Source organism: Pararge aegeria, chromosome 27 (assembly GCF_905163445.1).
Source record: "Pararge aegeria chromosome 27, ilParAegt1.1, whole genome shotgun sequence".
NCBI lineage: Eukaryota > Metazoa > Arthropoda > Insecta > Lepidoptera > Nymphalidae > Pararge > Pararge aegeria.
In genome coordinates, this window is record NC_053206.1 from 6,495,930 (window position 1) to 6,521,777 (window position 25,848).

The following is a 25,848-nucleotide window of genomic DNA, read 5'->3' on the forward strand; positions in this document are numbered from 1 at the left end:
ATGGGCTACTTTTTATCACGGAAAAATGCGAAGCTCCTGTGAGAAGATACGCTTACGCTCTCGCTTGCTCGCTTGCTTGCATTTTTAGTAGCTTGGATAAAAAGTAGCCCATGTAGCTCATAAAACTATGCCTTTTTTTTTTAATTCCACTAGTAAGTAAGCTCTTCTCATTGTGGGAATAGACCCGTGCCCTTTAGTGGGCCGGTAAAGGGTTGATATGATGATAATTTCTTTTGTATGTAATAAATGAATACTAAATTTTGTAAAGGCGCAAAACAAAAGTTGTTAGTTTTAATGATGGGAACTGCAAGGCCGGGACCTTGATTTGTTTTTTTTTCTACCCTATGTATATTTTTTATCTAGATAAATAGATATTATAGTATCAGTAAAACTGTCTCGAAATGCACATCCTTTTTAAAAAAAAACATAACTTACCTAACAAAATAAAAGGACGCAATCTTATTGGTCGTTCCACCTACGGGAAATCCCCGCAGTTATGACAGTGACAAGCTGGCCGCTGGATATAACAATTGACAGACTTCCCCGCAGTTATGATGATTACCAGAAAAATTTTCTGACAGCTGGTAATAAAACCACCAAAATCTGACCAGGCAGATGTCCGACTGATTTTCACTGGCCACGATTTAAAAAAGAAAGGGAGAATGTGAAGAAGTAAATAGGAAGTGAAATAAAATTCAAAATTCATTTATTTCAAGTAGGCCTAATTAATAAGCACTTATGAAACGTCCAGTCTGTATGTAGTGACTCTACCACCGGTTCGGAAGGCAGATTCCACTGAGAAGAGCCGGCAAGAAATAAAGACAGAAAAACTAACCTCCATAAAGCTGGAGGCGTCAGAGAAATGGTAATGTATAAAAATATACATGGAAGAGATAATAAAAGTAAAGGAAAGTGACGAAAGAGGGGGGGAGGTAAATGGACAATGACGTAAGTGGTAGGCCAAAAGGCAGGTACACTAACCTGTAGAAGGCAGGATGGATTTTTAGCCGGTAGAAGTCCGACACAATCCATGTCCATGAGGATTTTCCCCTCTTAATTATAAATAAATAATAGAATAAGAAAAAAAAGCAAATAAGCTTAATTTTCATGATTAGGTAGCGACCAATAAAAATCACGAATCGATGTGTTCACACTTTCCTATCGACCAATAAAAATGCATCCTTATATTGCAATCAAACAAAAAAAAACAATATGCATACATTTATATACCCAGTGATTTTTTTTGAGTCGAACATTCAATGCCCTTCTTAATTCCGTTACACGTTGTATTATTTTGAAGGCCGATTGGCGCAGTGGGCGACCTTGCTTTCTGAGTGCAAGTCTGTGGGTTCGATTCCCACAACTGGGATTTGTGATAAACATGAATGTGTTTCAGTGTCTGGGTGTTTATTTGTATATTATAAGTTGTGTTATATGTTTATTGTTCAAAACAATTTTTCATCTTAGTGCCCATAACATATGTGTATAAGATGTGTGTATGACATAAAATATTTTAAAAAACGTTTTATATAAACCGACAATTTCGATAAGATTACTACGCACAGCGTTTTAAACAGGTTTTTCAAACAAAACATTTCTAATAAACTCTTTAATCATAAATTACATAATAGCGTATAATTCAACACAACGGTAATGCCTTGTTTTATGGGCGCCGGGATAAATCCTGAGCGTATATATTTAAAAAAAAAAAAACATCCTAGAGCAGCGAATGTTTTGCATCTAAAATCCGGCTATAGCATATCGAGAGGTTAAGAGGTGCCCATACTCTTCTTTCACACCTGGCATCAGTAAAATATGTACTCTATGGTTTAAACGTGCATAGCGTTTAAAGGGCTCTAGTGAGAGGGAGGTCATCTAGCGAGGGTTTTGCATCTCAAATCGGGAGTGCAGCAAAAGGTTTAGGGGCGCCCAAAACAAATAAAGCATTACCCCTGTATTTTATAATCTTTTTCACACTTCACATACAATAAAATCTAATCCAATCTGATTTCTGGATAACAGGCTCTGGCGAAAGGGACAGCGCGCATTCAAATCGAGCGAGATAGCAATATAAGAATAAACACAATTTTCTTCAGAAGCGGGATGTTCCCTAATTAAAATAACATTACAACATATTGATAATGGATTTCAGCACAACATTACAACTCGCTATGCATGCAATTATGTACTTTAACCATTAAGTAACAGGTCTTGGAAATAGGAATTTTCAAGCTATTATTCTGCAATTAACATGATTTCAACTCAATAGATCCGTGGTCAGAGTGAAATACAACTTATTTACATTATTTTAAGGTTCAAATTTGTACATATTTCATACTGACACAATGGCTCTTAAGGATTCAATATAAGATGCTAATGGTTTATAGAATTGTCAAACTTAGGCAAAGCCGCGGGCGGCGACATGGTATTAACTTGTTTCTATAAAACTTATGACCATTTTGCCCTAGCCATCTGTGATCCTATTGAACTTAAATATGATCAGCCGATGTTGTGGTTGTCATTGCGTAATTTTTCATTCGCTTCAATTATATGTGTTAAGGCATTGATGTGTTTCTATTGCTACAAATACTGCAATATCCCATCGAATTTATACTATTAATCCACAATTTTTAATGTTTATTTGAACGTAGATAATAATAGCACTTTCGTTAATGTAGATTTCACTGTCGCGAAAACTGTGTTTGATATAATTTTGTACATCACATTAATTCGTTTAATTTTCATCTATTTGTTTATCCAGGGCTGCCATTAACCTACTGTCTTCTATTTCGGTATCACTCACATCCTCTAAATCGTCCATACTGAACGCTTCTGTTAAGTCAGACTGTCCGTTTACGCGAGTTTTACCATTATTTGCTTCCGCTGTCTCGTCTTTACTATCTTTTTCTGCATCACCGATATCTGTAGTATGATCATCTTTAACAACTTTATCTCTATTAACTTCTTCAGCGTTAAAATCTACACTAACTTTTAAATCTATATTATTATCTAAATTCAAATCGCTTGATTTTCTTACATCTTTTGTTGCTTTATTAACATCATTTACACAATTTTCACTTCCCTCACATACACCTGATTCGTCTGAATCTTTTGTTTTATTGGTTTCACTAACACTAACAGATTCATTAATATCCTTATTCTCTAATGTTTTAGAACATTGTTCTTTACTTGATACTATATCGCTTTTCTCCACTTTATCGTCCGAGTCTAATGGTAATTTCGATGCATAACTTGTAATGTCTACACTGTCTTCACTTTTATTATCAGCTGTGGAATCATTGCACGTTTTACTAGCATCTTTACTGAAAAGTGAATCAAAATCATCGTTGGTTATGGCCGGGGAGTTATCGTCACCGAACAATGAATCGTTGTCTGTTCTATCGACTTTATTCGACGCAGCACTATTGTCAGTGTCTAAAACACTTTTGTCTTTTTCGTCTCCTAAACTGTTGATAATGTTATCGATACCTAAACGCATGTCCGTATCGAAATCACTAGTGGAATTCAGTATTGAATCAAATGCTTTATCGACTTTCACCTTTTTGCGTCTTTTAGGTACTTTTCCAATTAGTTTTGGTGAGAATAGAGTTTTTATCGATAGCGACGTTAGTGTATCGACTTTTTTCGCATCGGAAAGGTCTAGATCGCTGTCAGTCTCGTCCGAATCCCAGTGGACGTAGCTCTCGTCCAAGTCACACGCTTTTTTGATTTCGTCCTGTATGTTGACCATGTAGCTGGGCTCAGACTTGATGCGTAGATGTCTGAAAGTGTAGATATATGGGTAGACGCAGCTTTTGTCCAGTCCATAGTCCTGTGAATTAAAAAAAAAAAACTATCAAATTATGTGCTACTACTGCTAGGGTACTGGGTCTATACTTTCTTTTGCTTTTACTAGATTAAATGTACTATATCCATGCTCCCATGGTCCATACTAATATTATAAAATATGCGAAAGTATGTCTGTTTATGCGTCAATAACGCAGCAACAGAGCAACGGATGGAGGTGATTTTTTGCATAGAGATAGTTTATAAAAAAATGCAAAATGTGGGAAGATACGCTTACGCTTCCGTTTTGTCCTGACGAAAAAAAAAACGAGTGTGTACTTATGTACACGCGTAAGAAGTAATAAGAATACTTCTTTGGCGTTAAACAAGATAAAAATCTTTTCAAAAATTTTATCTCACGCGCTATTCTACATTTATAGAAAAACACGACACTAAAAATAGAAAAAAAGGTATTTAATACATCGAAAGTTTTATTATAACGCATTTCTAAATATATAAAATTTATATAGATATCACAAAAAAATTATAATAAACATAGTTAAACTTGGAATACTAATAGACTTTGAATTTGAGATTTTTGTACAATTAAATCACCGGAATGAGCCGCACCGCACACCTTACACTTTGACAATTTAATGTGTACACTGTCAAACCTTACAGCTTATTTTTTTCGGTTTTTCGTGACGGTGTACGCGTGCATCGTTAACCCTCATCATTTTTCCCTAACGCGCCAAAAGAAATATAACTTGAAAAACAAACAGTTGAGTCAACTACCCAACGTAGGAGAGGGCGGAAACTCTTCGAACCTTTTGACCACAGTTTATTCAACAAGCGCGTGTTCGCTTGACGGCCGGTTGGTAGGCTTGACTGGCTACCCAGTACGCGGCCTGACTTAGCTACCGCGCAATGCCTAGTCAGCCCCATACATAACACGAGCTAATTTTGGTTTTGGAAAAAAAATCGAATCCTCCTTCATTCCTTCACGTTTCTACAAAGTAACCAAACGGCTTTATTATTGTCAGATATGTCTTTCCTTCTGCACTTAAGACTGTTTTTTCTGTGTAACTTGTTAGTGATAGGTATATGTACTCACATAGTCTACATCTGCCGCGTCGTAGTGGTCTCCGATCTTGTTCTCAAGCAGCGGGTCGCATTTCGAGATTCTCACTTGTAATGGCCGCAATTGCTTCAGTAGTTTCGGATCTATTTCTGTAAGTAATAGATATAAATAAATATACTACGACAATACACACATCGCCATCTAGCCCCAAAGTAAGCGTAGCTTGTGTTATGGGTACTAAGATGACTGATGAATAATTGAACGAATGAATGAATACACTTTTATTGTACACCAAAGAAAAAAAAGTAGTTACAGAGATATAAATACATATTATCAAGAGAGTACAATTTGGTGGCCTTATCGCTACATAGCGATTTCTTCCAGGCAACCAATGGCGTAAAAGGAAAAAACATAATTATAATATGAATAATATACATAAATACTTTTAATATATAGATAAACACCCAGACACTGAAAAACATTCATGTTCATCACACAAATATTGTCCAGTTGTGGGAATCGAACCCACGGCCTTGGACTCAGAAAGCAGGGTCGCTGCAAACTGCGCCAATCGGCCGTCAAAATAAATAATTAAATAAATATACTACGACAATACACACATCGCCATCTAGCCCCAAAGTAAGCGTAGCTTGTGTTATGAGTACTAAGTTGACTGATGAATAATTTTAATTTGGATAATATACATAAATACTTTTAATATATAGATAAACACCCAGACACTGAAAAACATTCATGTTCATCACACAAATATTGTCCAGTTGTGGGAATCGTACCCACGGCCTTGGCTTAGAAAGCAGGGTCGCTGCCCACTGCGCCAATCGGCCGTCATTAAAGATATATATATTAGGATATATAATAATGGAATATTTCATCATAACAGCCCATTAACGTGCCCTACAGCGTGCCCTGGTCTCCTGCAATGACGAGAAGGGGTGAAGGACGTAGTGCGATTGGTGGACTCCACACACCTTTGAGAACATTATGGAGAACTCTCAGGCATGCAGGTTTCCTCACGACGTTTTCCTTCACCGTTGAAGAAAGTTATGTAAATCATCACTTGCTTCAATGGTGCTGATGATTGCTTAAAACGCTCATAACTCACGAAAAGTTAGAGGCGTGCTGGGCAGTGGCGTGCACTGGGTTTCTTACCAGGGTATGCATACAGCAGGAAAATTGCATAAAACGGCAAAAATCCTCCTTTTATACGAGTTATATATCAATTTTAGGGTATGCAGTGCTTTTGTGCATGTATGAAGTGCACGCCACTGGTGCTGGGATTGCGACTCGGGCCCCCGAAAGTGACGTCAAAGTCCTACCCACCTACAGTACTACGATTTAACCTCTGATGCAGAAACGTCAGGGGTTAACGGGTGTGTGTGTCTGTCTGTGGCATCGTATTTCCCGAACGATTTTGATTTTATTTGTTGAAAAGTGAATTAGTCGGAAGTCTTCTACTAAGTTCTCGGAAGTGCTATCACCATCACTAACATTAGTGAAACATGTTAAATGTATGAACGCTTTATAAGTGCCTGTGACAAGGTCTGCATGAATAAAACATTTGAATTTGAATTTGTATTTGCACTTTTGTTGCGTACATTACATGTAAAATATGACATAGAAGTGAGTTGATGGCGATAACTAAATCCGTCAACTTAAAACTAAAGCTACGAGGGTTCCAAACGCGCCCTGCTCTAAGAAGAAGCACACAACAAACATGGCCGGGTTTTTTTTTTCTTTTTTTTTTTGTTCTTTATATAAATACCTTGACTTCTTCTCTTGGGCGTGGAAATACGCACGGGTTTCGACACAGGCCTCTGCAATAGCTCGGCCTTGGCTGCGGTTTTAACTGCAAATAAAAACAGATTATTAGTAACACATTCGAAATTTTGGATGGAAGCCAACATATTGCCTGGTGCGAAGGTTGGCAGGTTGGACTGCGGGTATGTGAGTCACTGCTGTGATATTTCAAATGGATTGGAGCGGCAGAATTTAGAATAGAATAGAATTTTTTTATTTACCAGAACAACACAAACAGACTTACATACGGAGTAACTTAAAATTTTGTACTTAATTATAAATAGCTATGATGTGTCTTGCCGATAAAAAGGTGCTGACTAAGCTTAATGTTCCGGATACTAATGTACCCACAACAGTATCCCTACTAATATTATAAATGTGAATGTAAGTTTGTTCGTTACTATTTCACGCAAAAACTACTTAACCCATCCTCAAGAAACTTACTTGTACACATATTCTTGGAAGTGTTAGAAGTAATATAGGATACTTTTTATCCCGACATTAACCTTTGGGAGAGGGGATGAGTGTTTGACGATTTTACACCATAACTCCGACAAATTATTTTTGTACTATAGAGGTGATAATATGTGTTTAATTTTGCCCAAACTGTGGTAAGAGATAGAGGACAGAACTCCTCAGCAGACAGCAGCAAACCCCTCATTTTAGGCTTAGCGATACTGAATACTTTATTTTTTTTAGATCTACAACTAAATTTAATGCCACATCAAAAACAAAATCAAACGCAGACGAAGTCGCGGGCAACAGCTTGTATAATATATAATAGTGTTGAGGGAAGTCCAGTTATGAAATCACATATAAAAACAAAAAGTATAAACTTTATAAAAGAAAGTAAACTTAATAATGGAAAGGAGATGAAAATTCGTTTTTATTTAAGTAGTAGTGGAAAAGTATGTTAGTCAGATAATAGTTTTTAGTTTTTAGTAGTTATTATTGTATGATAGTGCCAGATTTTTGAATGTTCAGTAGATAATTTAGCAATTTAAGTCAGTAATACACGTGTCACATTATAAACTTAGGCCGTATGAATGAATTTTATTTTATTTTATTTATTAATTTTTATTAGGACTACCAACAAAATTACATGTATTATAGTTATGAATGAAGCTAGCCTTAGGTGACACATAATTTCACTTATAGGTGGTCACAGCATGCACTGGTTAGTTACGATAACTCACTTTTATACAAGCATTTAAAAAGATATGTATATTTATAATAATAAAATTTAAACAGAAAGCTTCATAAGTGCCTGTGATAGGCCTACATGAATAAAGAAATTTTGAATTTGAATTTGAAATAGAAACTTACATTACCAATGTTAATATTTAAGGAACTTAGAAAACAAAGTTGGGGTACCTAATTATCAGATTACGAGTCACCTTCTAGCGAAGTGCCATACGTGCCAATAAATAAATGAATGAATGAATATACTTTTATTGCAAACCACAAAAACAAAAAGAAAAGTATAACAAAACAACTGATAAACTACTAAGACACAGGGAAGTATCTATGCATCGTTCGAGTCCATGTAGGACTGAGGTGCATCGATAATGCAGTCGTATTTATATCAAAATACCCACCAATAATCCTCCAGTGCCTGAAGACTAAAGTCTTCGAACAGTGCGTGTTGCCAGTGATGACTTACGGATCAGAGACATGGCCGCTAACTATGGGCCTCATAAGAAGGCTCAGAGTCACTCAGCGGGCGATGGAGAGAGCTATGTTAGGAGTATCTCTACGTGATCAAATCAGAAATGAGGAGATCCGTAGAAGAACTAGAGTTACCGACATAGCTCAGCGAGTTGCGAAGCTGAAGTGGCAATGGGCAGGGCACATAGCTCCGAGAACCGATGGATGTTGGGGGCTCAAGGTGCTGGAATGGCGACCCCGCACCGGTAAACGCAGCGTAGGTCGGCCCCCAACGAGGTGGACAGATGACATCAGGCGCCGCTGGGAGCCGCTGGAGGCAAGCGGCCCAGGACCGTGTATTGTGGAACTCCCTACAAAAGACCTATGTCCAGCTGTGGACGTCTATTGGTTGGGGTGATGATGATGATGATGATGACCCACCAACTCAATGACAATCTGGCAAATATTAATTTATAAAAAAAAAAAAAAAACTAAATTAATTTATTTCAAATAGGCCTAATATAAGCACTTTTGAAACGTCAAGTCTGTCTGTGTGTAGTGACTCTACCACCGGTTCGAAAGGCAGATTCTACAGAGAACAAGCCGGCAAGAAACTCAGCAGTTGCTCTTTTCCAACATTAACAATTTACATTTTACATTTCAAAATTCATTTTTCTATCTTGTGAGAGATGAAAGCGGAGCCGGATGCTTCCAAGCAACCTTGTCATTAAGAAATTCATTAAAGAAGTTTAATGTGTTAAAACACATTCTTTAAACTTATGCATTGGTAGGTCCAAGGTAGGAATAGTTATCAAAACTTTGGTTATTTCCCCACTTTATAAAATTACTGTACGTATACAATTTGGCTGCCTTATCGCTACATAGCGATTTATTCCAGCCAACCAATGGCGAAGATAAAAAACAGTTACAGAAAATAGTTAGGTGGTACATATATATCTGTACATATCTGTACATATATATACCCATAAAATATCTGACATCTAACAACATTGTAATATGGACCTTTGAAAAAGTAAATCGAAACTGCAACGTTTCCTACTAGATGACGCTACAGTCGCTATAAGACTGATGTGAAAGGCATATACTAATTTCGGCATCGACGGTAGGAGAGTCGTAGCTTAGTTGGAGAAAGCGCTCAGGCCGCGATTGCCAGAGAGTCGCAGGTTCAAATCCTGTCAGTTCGGAAAAAATTTATATGCATTTTAAATTTATAAAATTAACTAAGATAGATATTAAGTTTATTGTGAACTAGCGTACCCAGCCCGCATCGCCGGGCTAGATTTTGCTTTATTTTGATTTAAACAATAAACTTACATCAATAAATTTTTAATTTAAGTCTCGTAATATTTTAAATCATTTATTTCTCTCCGTATTCATTCTCTTCTATTCTCTTCTCGAGCGGGTGAAGATCATTATCTACACCCATGTACACCAAACAGTAGAATATCATCATAGTAAATAAAAGCTGTATTTGACAGTTTGACAGTTCGAAAATAGGAGTGCTCCGATCGTCACCAAACTTTACAGGATTACTCGCCAGGTCAATCCGGAGATTCCCTGAAATGTTCATTGAAATCCAACCACACACACGCACATACAAACACACACAAATATAATACATACATAATAACTATCTTGTATAAGCAAACATATACGCGACCACAATTACCTATGCGACGCAAACTCACATACGCACAATCATACACTCAATCATCGAAACAACAATTTAAGGAGAGCACTGTCGCCTGTAATACAGGTTTTTACCTAAATCAGGGACAGTAGATTTTAAATGGCACCATTACATACATTTATTACATACGCACCAATATAATTTGTGAGGCACGCATACATTTTAAAAACTGCATGTACCTACATTCTTGTGAATAAATAAATAAATAAATAAAGAAATCGGTCCAGCCGTTACGGAGCCTATACGCTATATTTTAAGCATAATTCCTATATTTATGTGTGTGCCGAAATATAACATAAGTGGTGGTGTTCGAGAAGAGAGGACTTCGTGAGGAATATTTGGATCAACGGACGGCGTGCTCCTACCCATGAAAAATAAGGTCAAGTAAGTGCTGTCTTCCTTGTGCTCTGATTCCTTTGTATCTTTCTTTTGTACACCAATTTACCGCAAAAAATACAGTCCACTCATTCGAAATATAAACCTTAAATAACTTAATTATAACTTGGCGCATACACCCACACAATTTCTCTTTTATATATATAGATTACTAAAACACGGACTTTTGTAGTCTGAAATAAATTCATTTATTAGAATTATAGTCAAGTGCAGACCTTGAAGAAGCTTCTATGAACTCACCAGCATTTGCATTGCACCTGTGAATTTTCATAAGGCTCCTGGCGTTGAACTCCCGTTTGCATTGCTTGCATTCGATTTTTTTTAATTCCTTTCTGGGCGGCGGTGGCGGGGAGGCTTTACGTTCGACTGGCCTGGAAAAAAAAGAACGATTTTAAACTTATTTTTCCTAGTTAAATAAATAAATATATATATATATATATACTACGACAACGCACACATCGCCGTCTAGCCCCAAAGTAAGCGTAGCTTGTGTTATGGGTACTAAGATGACTGATGAATATTTATATGAATAATATACATAAATACGAATAATATACATAAATAATTTGACGGCCGATTGGCGCAGTGGGCAGCGACCCTGCTTTCTGAGTTCAAGGCCGTGGGTTCGATTCCCACAACTGGAAAATGTTTGTGTGAATAACATGAATGTTTTTCAGTGTCTGGGTGTTTATATGTAAATTATAAGTATTTATATTATTCATAAAAATATTCATCAGTTATCTTAGTACCCATATCACGCTTACTTTGGGACTAGATGGCGGTGTGTGTATTGTCGTAGTATATTTATTTATTTATTTATTTATTTATTTAAAAAAAAAAAAAAAAAAAAAAATACTTATAATATACAGATAAACACCCAGACACTGAAAAACTTTTATGTTCGACACAAATATTTTCCAGTTGTGGGAATCGACAACCATACAACTTATCCCTGCTTTTGTAAATGCCTATAGTCGCCCAATCACTAAACCTCATTTTTTTATTAAATTCTATGTATTTAATATTAAATACTTTATTAAATGCATTATTAAATGCACTTTCTATTTCATTGCCACCTGCCCCACCTTGATGTGTGTACACCTGTGGCTGTGACTCTGACTGTGGCTGTGTGGTCACAGTGTGTCTCCATGTGGTTTCATATACAGTAACCTTGGCAGGTCTGTATATACTTACTAATTGGTTGGTTGAAACTTCATATGCTTTGATATATACTTGAGGTGAGTATTCATTGACCTGCCACCTTGATCTGTGGCTGTGACTCTGACTGTGGCTGTGGGGTCACAGTGTGTCTCCATGTGGTTTCATATACAGTAACCTTGGCAGGTCTGTATATACTTACTAATTGGTTGGTTGAAACTTCATATGCTTTGATATATACTTGAGGTGAGTATTCATTGACCTGCCACCTTGATCTGTGGCTGTGACTCTGACTGTGGCTGTGGGGTCACGGTGTGTCTCCATGTGGTTTCGTATACAGTAACCTTGGCAGGTCAACATATACTCACTAAAAGATTGCATGCAACTTCATATGGTTTGATGTATAGTGAGTATTCATTGACCTGCCACCTTGGTCTGTGGCTGTGGCTGGGGTTGTGAGGTCACAGTGGGACCCCATGTGATCTGACACCACAAGACAAATCACATGGGGTCACACTGTGACCTCACAGCCGCAGCCACAGCTACAGCCACAGACCAAGGTGGCAGGTCAATGAATACTCACTATATATCAAAGCATATGGGGTGTGACCTCGGCAGGTCAAGGCAAAGGTATACTCACTTGCTGTGTGGATGCGACTTCATGTGATTGCTGAGCGACCTGCTGTTATCGAAGGTACTTTTGCACACCTTACACTTTAGCAAACTGTGTGGCGACGGTTTCGGTTGGGGTTTGGGGCTCGGCGGTTTGGGCAATAAGCTCATCTTGTTTATCACGATCCTGTTAATTAAGTAAATAAATATACTACGACAATACAGATAACGCCATCTAGCCCCAAAGTAAGCGTAGCTTGCGCTACGGTTACTAAGAAAGCTGACGAAAATTTTTATGAATATTATCTGTATATGAATACGTGAAGCAAAAACTTTGTATCCCTTATAGTTGCATAGTTTATAAAGAGAAGTAGTGTCGAATGCTAATCTATAAATATAAAAATCTATGTTACAGCGAGTTTCCCTCGTATTTTGTTTGTATGCAATTTACACGTAAACGCTTACTGCGTACTTTATAAGACTCATTTTCGCTAATTACGGGTCATCACTATGCCCGTGATCTATGCGTCTACGCATCGCCGTTTTAGGTGATTCAGTTGTCTTTGAACTCCGCTCTGAGCAAGACGATATTGCTGCCCTCTCTAATTAAGGAGAACAACCCCGCGCCGCGACAATCTTTGAAGGTGTTAGTGCTGTGAGACTGATTCGCTCTGAAGAAAGATCACCCCTGAGAACGAGTAAATAAGGTGAGTCGTGAATCGTGTGTAATTTGTATAGATAAATACTTGGGAATCTTTCTATTGCGTTCGTCATCACTCCGCCATATTCAAATTTGTCTTCCGAATACAATTCCCCCTGGAGGAGTTATTTACACGCCCCTCCAATCTAAATAAATGTTTAGGCTTTGTTCGGACTATTAAATAGATGGTTTGTGTGAAGTTTGCACAAAATCGGTTGAGCCGTTCATCATTTATCAAATTTTTTGTAACTAATAAATTCAAAAAATTGCGGATCATTTTGTTAATCGGGACAAATTGACAAATAAAAATTTCAGATGGACACTGAAAACAACCAGACACTGAAAAACATTCATGCTCATCACACAAACATTTTCCAGTTGTGGGAATCGAACCCACGGCCATGGACTCAGAAAGCAGGGTCGCTGCAAACTGCGCCAATCGGCCGTCGGGTCAGTGTTGACAGTATCAGCATGTTGTTATATCATAAATTCGGTCATTTAATTTTGGACATGCTTCGATTAAAGCAAATTGTTTTTATTTATTTTATTTTAATAAGAAATTCATCAAATGTATAGTAATATTACTGTATTAGATGTGTTTTTACACATTTTTAAAATTATGCATCAGTCTAGAATTTCCTTAGGAATCATGTTATAACAACATGATGCCTAAGGAAATTTAATTTAAGTTTTGTTTTTGAGTAAACCACTGCCATAGTTTTATCTGAAATAAATCAGTTACAGCCAGCACATGAAACAATCACATGAAAAAATTAAATCAAGAGACACATGTCACTTTAATAGGTACGCGACGCGTAGCGTAGACAGTGGCGTGCACACAGGGTATGCACAGGGTATGCAGATGATATAAAATGAAGAAAATCCCCAGTAGGAGCGATAAATACTTAAGGGTAGGGTTTTTATAACTCTTACAATGCCTATCCTTGAGTACTTTATAACTCTTATCGGAGATTTTCTTCATTTTATATCATCTGCATACCCTGTGCATACCCTCTATGCACGCCACTGAGCGTAGATACTATGCGCGTGTCGGACTTCTATCTTTATTAGGGTTGTCACAAGTATGTTTTGAATTCGATTGTATGGAAAAATAACAATGCTTCTTTTGATTTAATATTATTACAGGGTGATTCCTTATGAGATATACTTATGCACACTTCAACGGTATTTCGCAATTCGGTTACACGTTGTATAATTCAAAATAAAAAAAAAAACATTTATATAAAGTAGGCCTACTTTATAAGCACTTTTGAAACGGCAAGTATGTATGTTTGTAGTGACTCTACCACCGGCTATCTCTCTCTGTTGGTTCATTAGAATTTTTTTCATTCTGTATTTCATACATATAGTATGCATTGTATCTATGTATTCTATTCGTATCAGTCGTTTCTTTAAGTACCTACTCAGCTTTTAATTTTTTGCTCTCAATAGAGGATGTCTTGAAGAAATTTATTTAGAGATAAGTTGTCTTTGTGCACGTCCTGTCCTTTGTGGGTTAATTGTAAATTTTTCAAATTTCAAATTCAAATTCAAATTCAAAATTCATTTATTTCAAGTAGGCCTAATATAAGCACTTTTGAAACGTCAAGTCTGTCTGTTTGTAGTGATTCTACCACCGGTTCGGAAGGCAGATTCTACCGAGAAGAAGCCGGCAAGAAACTCAGCAGTTGCTCTTTTCCAACATCAACAATTTACATTTTGCATTTTAACATTCATTTTTCTATCTTGTGAGAGCTGAAAGCGGAGCTGGATGCTTCCAAGCAACCTTGTCATTAAAAAATTCATCGTACTAAATAAATAAATAAGGGTAAAAGAAATATGGCAGCTCACTTGACTTTCTTGCTGTTGAACAATTTCTCGTTTTCTTTCTCGCGCGACCTTGTCACTTTTGTTGAGTCTACGGACTGTAACAAATAAATGGACACCATCAATCAGATCTTCATCATCATATGAACCGATAACCGGCTCATTACAGTACCATTAAATAAATAAATAAATAAATATATATACCACGGCAACGCACACATCGCCATCTAGCCCCAAAGTAAGCGTAGCTTGTGTTATGAGTACTAAGTTGACTGATGAATAATTTTAATTTGGATAATATACATAAATACTTTTAATATATAGATAAACACCCAGACACTGAAAAACATTCATGTTCATCACACAAATATTGTCCAGTTGTGGGAATCGAACCCACGGCCTTGGACTCAGAAAGCAGGGTCGCTACCATCTGCGCCACTCGGCAAAACCATTATCAAAAGATTTGTACCGTCGCAATCGTAGAGTCGTTTTCGCATATCAAACTTTTCATCGTCAAAGAAAAATGGACCTAATGCCACTCGCTTTAGAGTCGCAAATCCTGTACTTTAGATTTTTGTTTTACAAACGTTCTATAATAAATCCGAGGTAACGAATTTTAGGCAAATTAAAGCTTAAATACAATACACCACAGAATTCGAAACATACAGAACCCTCATTCAGCAATGAGGGAGGCAAGCAGTGCATTGTGTCCCAAGAACATTGAAAACGCCCCGCGCAAGTGTCACTTCACACCCGTGGACTGTACCACGTAAGATCCATTTTACTCCCATGTTTAAGTAATTCCAAACTCGAAAACGAATCATCGTTTGCGCGAGTTACTCTTGTACTAAGACTGGACTGGACTGGACTGGACTGGAATGGGCTGGACTGGACTGGACTGGACTGGACTGGACTGGACTGGACTGGACTGGACTGGACTGGACCAATAGTAAATAAAAAAATTACCTTAACAGATTCTCTGTCTCGCTTCAATATGGACCTGGGAGTTGTTTCATCGGATCTTTTAGATTTCTGTAAAAAGAAAAATGAAAAAAAAAAACAATTTTAATGACAGTGTGTTGGAAAAGAGCAATCTGCTGAGTTTCTTGCCGGCTCTTCTCAGTGGAATCTGCCTTCCGAACCGGTGGTAGAGTCACAACAAACAGACTGACTTGACGTTTCGAAAGTGCTTATAAAACCTAGGCCTACTTGAAATAAATTAATTTTTGAATTGTGAATTGTTATCAACTAGTTGCCGCCCGCGGTTTTCGTCCGCGTTTGTTACGGTTGTTTTACGAATCCCGTCGGAACTCTTTTCTTTCCTGCAGCCTTAGTACAATATTTGCCTGCTCGCAAACGAGGAGCAAAGCGATGATAGCGCATTGGGTAGGTGCTCGACTTCACTTTTGGGGGATTTGGGCGATCCCCCAAATGTGCGTTTTAAGTAATTCAAATATCACATGCTTCAATGGTGAAGGGAAACATCGTGAGGAATCCTGCATGCCTGAGAGTTCTACATAATGTCCTCAAAGGAGCGTGGAGTCCAGCGTGGTGGACGACGGCCTTAACGCCTTCTCATTGTAGGAGGATACCTTCTGTATTGGGCCGGTGTAATGGGTTGATGTGATGAAACGATGGGTCATTTTTGAGTATTAAACTCTGCAGCGTCAAAGTAAAATGGACCTAATGCCACTCGTTTTAGAGTCGCAAATCCTGTACTTCTGATTTTTATTTAACAAACGTTCTGTCAAAAGCTCGAGCTAAAGTATTGTAGGCAAATTTTTAAATTTGAGCTTCAATGCAATGCTTATAAGATCCATTTTCCTCTGATTTTTAAGTACTTCCGCACTCGAAAACCTCCTCGATTGGAAGCGAGCAAATATTGTACTAAGGCTACTGGGATAAAAATAAGTGTTACAGTAATTTTATAACGTGGGTAAATAATAATTAAACTTTTGACTATGACTTCATATGTTCAAGATAATTAATTAAATTTATCAGCATTTTAACGCATATGCAAATTATTCTTAGTTAATTAATAAATGATTTTCTAGAAATAATTAGAATTATATTTGATTCACAGCAAAAAGATTGAGGTGTATCGAACTACTATGTCATGAATATCACCTCAATCTTGTATGAGATGCAAAGATACCTCCGGATTTCTTACAATGGAAGTGCGCGCGTGCGTGCGTGCGTGCGTGCGTGCGTGCGTGCGTGCGAGCGTGTGAAGCGAATTAGTGCGTTAGATTGCAGTCAAGGTTTAACTTGTAGTGAAATTAAAACAAAAGTGTGTGTTTGTCTGTGTCATCGTAGGTCCCAAACTGAGTTTTTGTATTTAACAAACCTGTATGCTGCTAAGTGAAACGTCATCATCGTGATGTCGCTTTGTGCCTCTCAGCAAACGCGCGGGACTGTCTGGTGGGCTGGAAGGCGGACTCGCGGCCCTGCGGCGAAGGGTCCGGGGCTCTATGCTGTCATGACCACCCTCCTTCTTTATGACTCTACTATGGAACTGTAAAAGAAACAGTTACACCAGATAATTTCCGAAGTACACTTGCGAATGAAAACTCCCGACTCATTAAAAACAACATAAAATCAGTTTATCAGTATGAATTGATCTAACTTATTTCTACGACAAACGAAGTTCTTCGGTATTTCTTTCACCTTTAAGACAATTATGCTCTGGAACAATCCGCCTGCTGAAATCCTTGTTAGTAATTCCCTTCCGAAATTAAAGAGTTGTCTGAAGGACTACTACCTGTCTTTGAGTGATGGCATTTGAAGTAGCTTCTTTATTATTGCTTGTAAATTATGTATTAAAATCTACTTATATATAGTACTAGCTGTTGCCCGCGACTTCGTCTGCGTTTGATTTCGTTTTTTGATGTGGCATTCAATTTAGTTGTAGTTCTAAAAAAAATTAAAGTATTCAGTATCGCTAAGCCTTAAATGAGGGGTTTGCTGCTGTCCGCTGAGGAGTTTTGTCCTCTATCTCCAACCACATTCATCAGATGTGCACAAAGTTTGGGCAAAATTAAACACATTTTAAACTCTATAGTACAAAAATAATTATTTAAATCGGTTATAATTTGTCGGAGTTGTGGGGTAAAATCTCCCAAAGGAACCGAGCTAAAAGTCGGTATAAAAAGTATCCTATATTACTTCTAACACTTCCAAGAATATGTGTACAAAGTTTCATGAGGATTGGTTAAGTAGTTTTTGCGTGAAAGCGTAACAAACAAACTTACATTCACATTTATAATATTAGTAGGGATAGGCATCGCCTTAATCATTGGGCATTCGATTTAGACGATTCCTAGGTTTAGTCAAAACTGGCATAAGTGTATTTCATTTAACTACTAACCTTGTCTCTTTCACTCCTACGTTCATCTCTCTCCTTCCAGAGCGCATAAAAAGAAACAGTGTCATTGTTAATGATGTAAAAATCCAGGAAGTGGGAAAACCAGGGACCTACAAAGACGCGCTAAGCGATTTAGTGTTCCGGTGCGATGTCGTGTAGAGACCGATTGGGCCGATTTGTCACTATTTGGTCGGTCCACCGATTGGTCACTACCATACTCCCTAACAGGTTAGCCCGCTACCATCTTAGACCGCATCATCACTTAACGCCAGGTGAAATTGCAGTCACGGGTTAACTTGTAGTGTAATACAAAAAAAAAAAAACCTGGGAGTAAAAAAAAGTGCACCGTGTCCGTAACATACATTCTAACCGACCTAAAAAAAAAGGAGAAGGGATGCGACTTATGTTTCTTTTTTTTATTTATTTGTTATAGGAGAAGTTTACCCCCGTTTATTATTTACTACACATATATTATTTGGATTTTATTTCCACAGTGCTCAGAGAATTGATAAAGCTGTGGGAGAAGATAATTTTTTATCCTTTCCCCGGAGAGATAATTGTCTCCTGCCCCATGCTAGTCGTGTAGTATACTTTATTAAATTTTTTTCCCGTTACAGAATAAATTGAAAAAAAAAAACGCAGTCGGTAGGATTCGAACCTACGCTCCCAGAGGGAATCTGATTTCTAGTCAGACGCCTTAACCGCTCGGCCACGACTGCTTCTTGGTGGAAGCTTGAAATAACACAGGTGTAGTAAATGCTGAGTGTATACCATTTTGGGACCATACACGCAATTACTAATCTACGTTTCCTTTTTGTAAAAATAAATAAATGTTCTAAGACACACACCGCCATCTGGCCCCAAAGTAAGCGTAGCTTGTGTTATGGGTACTAAGATAGCTGATGAATTTTTTTTTTAATGAATAATATTCATGTATATTATATATAAATACCTATAAAATACATAAAACACCCAGGCACTGTACAAAATTCCTGTTCATCAAACAAACATTTTCCAGCACTGGGAATCGAACCCACGGCCTTTCGACTCAGAAGGCAGGGTCGCTGTCCACTGCGCCAATCGGCCATCTGGTAATGTCTATGTGGTTTTTAAAATTTTTATTAGTGTTTTTACCTACACTACAAAAAAAAAAAAAAGCAATGCGTCATCTCTTGTTTCAAACGTGTCTCATTGTAATATGGACCTTTGAAAAATTAGATCGAAACTGAAACGTTTCCTACTAGATGACGCTACAGTCGGTATAAGACTGATGTGAAAGGCATATACTAATTTCGGCATCGACGGTCATGCGCCGTAGCTTAATTGGAGAAAGCGGTCAGGTCGCGATTGCTAGAGAATCGCAGGTTCAAATCCTGTCGGTTCCGAAAATTTTTATATGCATTTTAAATTTATAAAGTCTATGTGGTTTTTAAATAAACCCTTTCTCTTTCTTTCTCATAATGACTAATGTGTAAATATAAAAAATCGCTCACCTTTTCCTTCTCACTCTTATGCTCTTTACCATCCTTCTTCCGCAAAACATGAAAAGAAAGAAGAAATATCATACAATAAAAAAAAGAACTTAATGTCGCATAACGCATACGCATAGAGCAGGAATATGACATAAAACTGAAGATTCCTCCTACTATACGAGTAACATAAAAAATTTGGGTAGGCAATGCTTTCGCGCATATACGTTCACGCCGCTTATCATCTTCGCCAACCAGTTTTAAAGCATGCCTCATGGGAGATAGTTTAGGAGCATCGACAAAGCTGCCAACAGACATTGTTTTTTTTTTTTTTATTCCACTACAGGTTAGCCCTTGACAGCAATCTCATCTGGTGGGTAGTGATGATGCAGTCTAAGATGGTAGCGGGCTAACCTGTTAGGGAGTATGTTTGTCGCTAGGGTGATAACCAGCCACGGCCCTCCCACCAGACCAGACCAGGGAAATTTCAGAATTAATAAATTCCCAAAATTGCTACCCGGTTTTGATCCTAGGACCTCCTGATATAGTTATGTTAATGTTGGAAAAGAGCAACTGCTGAGTTTCTTGCCGGCTTCTTCTCGGTAGAATCTGGACAAAGGTCTTTTGGCCTTTAGAAAAAATAAAATAAGAAAAAATAAAAAATAAAATAAAAATATTCATCAGCTATCTTGGTACCCATAACACAAGCTACGCTTACTTTGGGGCTAGATGGTGACGTGTGTATTGTCGTAGTATATTTATTATTATTTTAAGTGACAACCCCAAGTATTGAAAATAATCGACCGACAGGGCCATTGTACCTACGCTACGCGACGCGTACCTAACAAATTGTCAGGAGTCACTTGATATTACTTATGCATGTGATGTTCAGGCTGTATCTGATTTCTACCAGTAAAAACGATGGCAATGGTTTACTCAAAAACTATTAACATTTCGGTTTCACATATAAGTCTCAGAGGCAGTAAATAATGTACCTCCAAAGTCTCTGAAGTACTATTTCGGTTTTCAATTACACATTGTATATAAACACCCAGAGAATGGAAAACGTTCATGTTTATCGCAAAAACACTTTCTAGTTGTGGGCAATCGCACCCACAGCCTTGGAGTTAGAAAGCAGGGTCGCTGAACGTTGCACTAATTGGGCGTCCAAAATAGTACCTTATTTCGGGATTCTCGGCTCTCTGGTTCCTTCTTGACTTTGACACTCTTCACAGATTTACTTTTGGACCTCAGAATAGGCTCATTGGAGTCCTCGTTGTCTACGAAGATTGGCTCAGTAACTCCTAATATGCAGTCACCTGCATCAGGCTGGAAAGTGCAGGATAAAGTTTAAATAGAAAGTTAGCCCTTGACTGCAATAAGTAAATATAAATAATAGTTAAAAAAAACTAAAAAAACACGCTTTTGTAGAAAATCAAACATAAAAAATTCTAATCAATAGAAATGAATAATAGTGAAAATAGAATAGAATAGAATAGAATTTGTTTATTTACCAGAACAACACAAACAGACTTACATACGGAGTAACTTAAAAATTTTGTACTTAATTATAAATAGCTTAAGTCTATGATGTGTCGTGCCAATAAAAAGGTTCTGACTCAGCTTAATGCTCCGGATACTAATGTACCCACAACGCTGGTATTCTGTCAGTACCTATTTAGTTGAGGGAAGTCCAATTATGAAATCACATATAAAAACAATAAAAAAAAAAAAAAAAAAAATAATATATATATATATATATATATATAAACTTTATAAAAAAATGAGAAAACAAACATTAAGCATTGGGTTCTTATTAAGATATTATCGAAATGATAAACCTGCTTCTCATCTGTCATAGAACTATGGAACTATCTATGCACCTGTGAATTAAGAATATTTGGATTTGAATTATGGATACCTGATCAAAAAAATCTTACCGCGCCTCTAGGCAATGTCTGGGGTGGCAAGCCGAGACGGAGCCTAGTCCTTTTGTTAGTTTGTCGGCACATCTCCAGAAACTCGTAGAAGTCATTGACCTTGTCCACGCAAAGCTCGCATATTAGCGGAGGCATTTTGTCATCTTGATGCACCTGAAAAGATGAAAAAAAAATCTACTATCGCTTTTGACAACCACCCTTCTTCTTCTATTTTTATGGCTCTTTGCACTGTGGGTTTGACCACAGTAATTCTGCCAGTGTCCGAGTAGTAGAAAAAACAGTGTGGTGTTGGTTCGGCTGCGCTTTGTATTACTTTTATAACATTTTGGAGAGACTTTTCCTTTGTTAGCTATAGCTACAACAACAAGAACACAAATACAGGTCATCATCATCATCATCACATCAACCGATAGACGTCCACTGCTGGACATAGGTCTTTTGTAGGGAGTTCCAAGTTCCACGATTCTGAGCCGCTTGGATCCAACGGCTACCTGCGACGCGCTTAATGTCGTCTGTCCACCTCGTTGGGGGTCGACAAACGCTGCCCTTACCAGTACGGGGCTGCCATTCCAGCACCTTGGGACCCCAACGTCCATCCTTTCTCCGAACTATGTGCCCGGCCCATTGCCACTTAAGCTTCGCGACTCGTTGAGCTATGTCGGTAACTTTGGTTCTTCTACGAATCTCCACATTTCTGATTCGATCGCGTAGAGATACTCCGAGCATAGCTCTCTCCATCGCCCGCTGAGTGACTCTAAGCCTTCTTATGAGGCCCATAGTTAACGACCATGTTTCAGAGCCATAGGTCATCACTGGCAACACGCACTGTTCGAAGACTTTCGTCTTCAGGCACTGAGGGATTTTTGACGAAAAGATGGCACGAAGTTTCCCGAACGCTGCCCATCCGAGTTGGATTCGGCGGTTCACCTCCTTCTCGAAATTGGACCTACCTAACTGGATCGTGTGTCCTAGGTATACGTATTCGTCAACAATTTCGAGTGCAGTGTTCTCAACGATTACTGGTTGAAGCGGAACATGAGCATTAGACATAATCTTCGTCTTGCTCATGTTCATTCGTAGGCCAACCTGTTGAGAAGCTCTGCTGAGGCCATCGAGCATCGTATTTAGGTCTCCCAGAGTCTCTGCCATTATGACTACATCGTCGGCAAACCGAAGTTGAGTGATGTACTCGCCGCTAATGTTGATGCCAAGTCCGTTCCAATCCAGAAGCTTAAAGACGTCCTCCAACACAGCGGTAAATAGTTTCGGGGAGATAACATCTCCCTGTCGCACGCCTCGCTGCAATTGGATTGGTCTCGTAGTCTGATCCTGTATACGAACTGACATAGTGGCGTTTTTGTACAAACACTGCAACACTTGGATATACCGGTAGTCAATTCGGCATCTCTGCAGTGACCTAAACACAGCCCAAGTTTCCACCGAATCAAAGGCTTTTTCATAGTCCACAAACGCTAAGCAAAGTGGCTGGTTATACTCTTCAGTCTTCTGTATAACCTGCCGCAGCGTATGAATGTGGTCTATGGTACTAAAGCCCTTACGGAAACCGGCTTGTTCGGGAGTGTGGGTACAGGTAGTGTGGGTTAATATTTTATAAGGTTTATGTTACAGTTTTATTAGCAGGGGCACATCAATCAAACCTGTTAACCGGCCATAAATATCACAGATTATGAATTTAATAAACATGTTATATTGTACATATTGACGGCAGTTGGAAAAGTGCACAGCAACCCTGCTTTCTGAGTCCATGGTCGTGGGTACGATTCCCACAACTGGAAAATGTTTGTGTGATGAACATGAAAGTTTTTCAATGCCTGGGTGTTTATCCATTTACTCACCTTAGTATTTATAACACAAGATATGCTTACTTTAGGTCCAGATGTGAGCATTGTCGTAGTATATTTAATTTTACTTATATTACTGTAAAGTTTCTTTAACACATTTGTTAATCTGCTAGGCTGGTGCAGTGCATCACATAGGTTTGCATGCTCAAGTAAATGACTTTTATGGTATAATAAGGTAGATCTTCGATGTGCAGGATGTGCTACAGCAGCAACAGTGTTTTGCAAACAATTGCTAGGAAGTTAAATAACCCATTTTGGAAACACCAAGTGGTTTTACATATACAACCATAAAGCGAAAAGTCATCATGATATCATCCGATTACCGGGTGACGGGTCACGGGGCACGGGTCTCCACCCACAATGAGAAGGAGTTCAGGCTGTAGTCCACCACGCTGGCCCAGTGTGGATTGGTGGACTACGCACACTTTCAAGAGTTATGGCTAACTCTCAGGTATGAAGGTTTCCCCACAATTTATTCGTTCCCTGTTGAATCAAGTGATATTTTTACTGAAAACGCACGTAACTAAGAAAAGTTAGAGGTGCGTGCTGAGGCTGGGCCCTTCGAAAGTGAAGTCGAAGTCCTGCTATCACCATTATTTATTGTATTTATTTTCTTAATATTTATGACATGCCATCTCAATTATATTGCATTTTAATTTGATATTGTCTAGTGTTAATTATTTCATTTTCTTCTCTAATTCTGTAATTTTTAGATGTATATATAAGAAGGATAACATCGCGAGGAAATGCCTAAGATATTTCCGTAACGTTATCAAGGGAGTGTGAATACCAATCTGCACCTGGCCGGCGTAATGGACTACAGGCAAGCCATTCTGAGAGAACCATGCCCTGCAGTGGTCCGATAATGGGTTGATAATAATGACGATGAACCTCCATCACAATCTTACCCCGATAACCTATTGGAATTTTTTTTTAAGTAATTACAAACCGGGAACCAAGAATCTTATTTCACCACACACTGCTCTGTAATCCCGGATGTGGATTTTCGGAAAACAAGGAGATGAGGTTAAAAGTAAGACACTCGCAGCGTACCAAAACAAATATTGCTTTGGTAGTTTTCGCTATGAACCAAGTTGTAAACGTAATGTTATTCAAAACCCTTGAAGCACTTGAGCCGGTAATATTTAGTTTAAAACGTGATAATCACCTCGATTTGAACACACTCACGGACTTTTTGCTTCAACTCCACTTCCCCGCTATCCAAGTCCACGACATTTTGTATTATTGGCATTTTGTAGCCAGCACCCGCGCCGCAAAGCCGACATGCTCGGTATATCTCGTATATCGTCTGTTTCTCTATTTTGGAATTGGTGAAACCATCCATTTTCTCATTAACTAAAGTAAATTATCACAAACATAGAACAAGTTGCCGCTTAGACGCCATAAACAATGTTGCCATTTTGCAAACTAAATTTCTAACATAGGATAAATCACAAAATAGGGATGAAGATTAATCGAAGAATCGGCTTCTTGAAAGAGACGAAAAATTTGGATTCAGTGAATTCATCGATCATTTATGATACACCTATAAAATAGAGATACGATTCTGATACGATCAGAAATATAAAAAGTGTCCCGTAGTGGCTGCGAAAATTGGGCTTTTTCCTTGTGGAGGATGTCTAGTTCCTGCTAATCTTCTGCGAAGTATTGCACTCGTTGATATTGTTTCACCATTCAATTTGTGTTTCATGCGATGCCAGACATATATATCTTGATAGATTGACTTATATATTTTCTTATAATCAAGCAAGCGTGTCGGTCGGAAAAAAATGCAAGCAATTGTATAATTTTATGTTCATAGCAAAAATTAAAGTTGTCAATATCTATGTAATAAAGTATAAATAAAGGAAATACAAAAAAAGGAACCGTATAATGAAGTAAACTACATATTGCAGTGTAAATCAAAGTAAATTGTACAGAAAGAGATACTGTAAATGTAATACATTATTAAGTTGCAAATGATTAAATAGATTATTATAGTATCTTTTGTGGTTTACTTTGTTATTTAAATTCGAAATAAAACTCGAAAAGATCAATTTGAATCGATTTCAAATTTTACTTTCCAGACAGATTCGAATCCCTATTCCAAATGCCACATTGTTGGAAAACTTTTTGCCTCCAAATAACTATGTTGCCAGATTAATATAACGTAGACGCTCAAAGTGGATATAAAAACTATATTTATTCGGCTGAACTAATTTGTTGTTGTGTATGTTGTGTTTTTCTAAGACAAAAATATTGTGTGTATTTTTTAAACAGTTTACAAGTTCCTAGTTGCAATATAAGATCAGCTCTTTAGTACCTTACCCTACCAACCCACAAAGACGGGTAAAGTAGACCCTTATGATGTAAGTTGATGCGAGTGAAATCCATTTTAACGTGGGAATTCATAAAATCGTTACATGAAATTAGTTTAAAATCTTTAGATTTTAAAGTAATAAATATTAAAGATATCT

General features: G+C 37.8%; 1 protein-coding gene and 1 non-coding gene across 3 annotated transcripts; both read right to left on the reverse strand.

The window, feature by feature from the left end:
- Nucleotides 1–1,413: 1,413 nt before the first annotated feature.
- On the reverse strand, nt 1,414–24,781 carry LOC120635762. 2 transcript variants are annotated; one of them, XM_039906904.1, is made up of 12 exons: nt 24,540–24,781; nt 21,510–21,662; nt 20,749–20,898; nt 19,594–19,626; nt 17,084–17,251; nt 15,703–15,768; nt 14,761–14,834; nt 12,238–12,396; nt 10,680–10,810; nt 6,651–6,734; nt 4,901–5,016; nt 1,414–3,832 (listed from the first exon to the last, which is right to left on the reverse strand). In XM_039906904.1, exons 1-12 carry the CDS (start codon nt 24,714–24,716, stop codon nt 2,735–2,737), a joined length of 2,409 nt encoding a protein of 802 aa, XP_039762838.1. In that variant the 5' UTR covers nt 24,717–24,781; the 3' UTR covers nt 1,414–2,734. The 2 variants fall into 2 exon arrangements, with proteins under 2 accessions (XP_039762838.1, XP_039762837.1); XM_039906903.1 differs by having other exon boundaries at nt 19,594–19,629.
- On the reverse strand, nt 18,738–18,819 carry Trnas-aga. Its single transcript has one exon. It is a non-coding gene; the product is annotated as a tRNA-Ser (tRNA).
- Nucleotides 24,782–25,848: the final 1,067 nt, after the last annotated feature.

Bases quoted from the DNA above. Each gene is read 5' to 3' on its own strand.
- LOC120635762 (XM_039906903.1), bottom strand. From the start codon at position 24,716: ATGGATGGTTTCACCAATTCCAAAATAGAGAAACAGACGATATACGAG. The intron at 20,899-21,509 runs GTAAGATTTTTT...TGCACTTTCCAG, and splicing joins AGACATTGCCTAGAGGCGCG to CCTGATGCAGGTGACTGCAT. The intron at 15,769-17,083 runs GTTTGTTAAATA...TTCTTTTTACAG, and splicing joins TTTCACTTAGCAGCATACAG to AAATCTAAAAGATCCGATGA.